We start from the raw sequence: 1,611 nt of genomic DNA on the forward strand, positions 1-1,611 counted from the left end.
TGGTGCTGATTGTTGGGGCAAGGTCAGATGGGTCTGGGCATTTAAAACCTTGAGATTGACATCACTTGGTTTTTCCAGACTATGATTAAGAACAATCCATGACTCTGTCAGATCTCAGCTTTCCAAAGGGGGCGGTGCATGCTAGAAACTCTGCAGGGTGCCCAAACTTTTGCAGATGCCATTTTTTTTTGTTTTCTGTTATTTTGAAAGTGTAAATGATGGAAATAAAATCTAACTTTTTGTGACATATAATATGAATGTCTAATCTGTCATTTGTAAAATGTAGGCAGCTGTGAGCCAGACAGCAAGAAATCCAGCTGTGGACACAAGCTGTAGCAGGCCACAGCCCCAATCCCAGCTCAATTCGGAGTCCCAGCATGCACCTCAGCCAACTGTTCAGACTTCTGATGATGAAGCAGTGGGCAAGAAACCTGCAACTACCGTTCCAGTAGTTTGGTCTGCAGATTCAGTTAAGGTGAGCAAACTGTTTTACAACAGATGTAGAAACCCTGCCAAGTAATGAGCTAATTGTTATTCTTAAATTGCTACAAGACCATCTCAGTTCAAAATAAAATGCGATGGAAATTGGTATGGACCGAGTTAAAATGTGTTTCGAGATGCACTGATTGACCGGCTGGTGAAGAGAACTGGCCGATTTTCACGTGATCGGCCATGACCGGCGACCGGCCAGTCTGACGTATGCTGGTCAAATAAATAACATTGTAAAGGCTAACATACACAATGCATAGGAATTATATACAGGCTAGCAAATAATATAAATAAACCCACATTACATTATCTTAATGCAGTGTAACTACTGTAGCATTTAAATAATGCACATAAAATACAAACAACAATCGCCATTATATTGAATAAACAGCCACATGCAACCTGGCTTGCAGGTGAAGAACACAACGAAATCACCAGCTAAAAATGAACTGACAACATAAGTCATACGACCTACATTTCTCAGGGATGCACACACGCAATTTCCACTGGCTAGTTATCCCTCAGACAGCAAGTCTCTTTTCTCACTCTCTCACTTTTCCGCCACGCGTGAGTGAGTGTCCACGCTATTCTCCAACATGCATTCTCACAATTAGTGCTTATAGACGGCCTTTTTATACTAATGTTTTTCCTGTTTTCATACAGTAGTTTAGTTTGCTAAATATATCACATTATTTAGTTGGATATTGGATGTGAAAAGAAGGAAATTATTCTTTCATAACAATGTACTTTAGATGTGTGTGAATTTCCCACACCAGGATCAATTTATATAGCTCTACTTTATAGCGATCAACTATCTGTATAATAAAATGTTCTATTCGACAAAAGATAGAAACTAAATATTTGTGTATGCTGTAAAGAGGTTAGACAAAATGAAATCGAAATTGGCTAAAATCGGTATTGCCAGGTCAAACTCAGTGAGAAATTGGAATTGGCCTAGAAAATTGGAATCTCTCTAAATGTGTTACTATGTCTTGTCTTTAATTTTCTCAATTATAGTCTGCCATCTGTAGTCTGAAACCTGGGTCTCAGTCCCAGCCTCTACCTCAGCCAACAGCCCTGTCGTCTGATGAAGGAGCAGTGAGGAAGACTCTTGTCACCATG

The 1,611-nt window shown here is 39.7% G+C and overlaps 1 protein-coding gene across 1 annotated transcript in view; it reads left to right on the forward strand.

Moving 5' to 3' along the window:
* Positions 1 to 1,611, forward strand: part of LOC116702583 (proteoglycan 4) — a gene marked incomplete at its 3' end in the record, with an annotated part of 9,616 nt that extends 8,005 nt beyond the window's left edge. The window contains 2 exon segments of the mRNA XM_032536887.1: positions 287 to 475; positions 1,507 to 1,611. Of these exon segments, the coding sequence (XP_032392778.1) occupies positions 287 to 475; positions 1,507 to 1,611 (294 nt within the window).

This window comes from Etheostoma spectabile, chromosome 15 (assembly GCF_008692095.1).
Source record: "Etheostoma spectabile isolate EspeVRDwgs_2016 chromosome 15, UIUC_Espe_1.0, whole genome shotgun sequence".
NCBI lineage: Eukaryota > Metazoa > Chordata > Actinopteri > Perciformes > Percidae > Etheostoma > Etheostoma spectabile.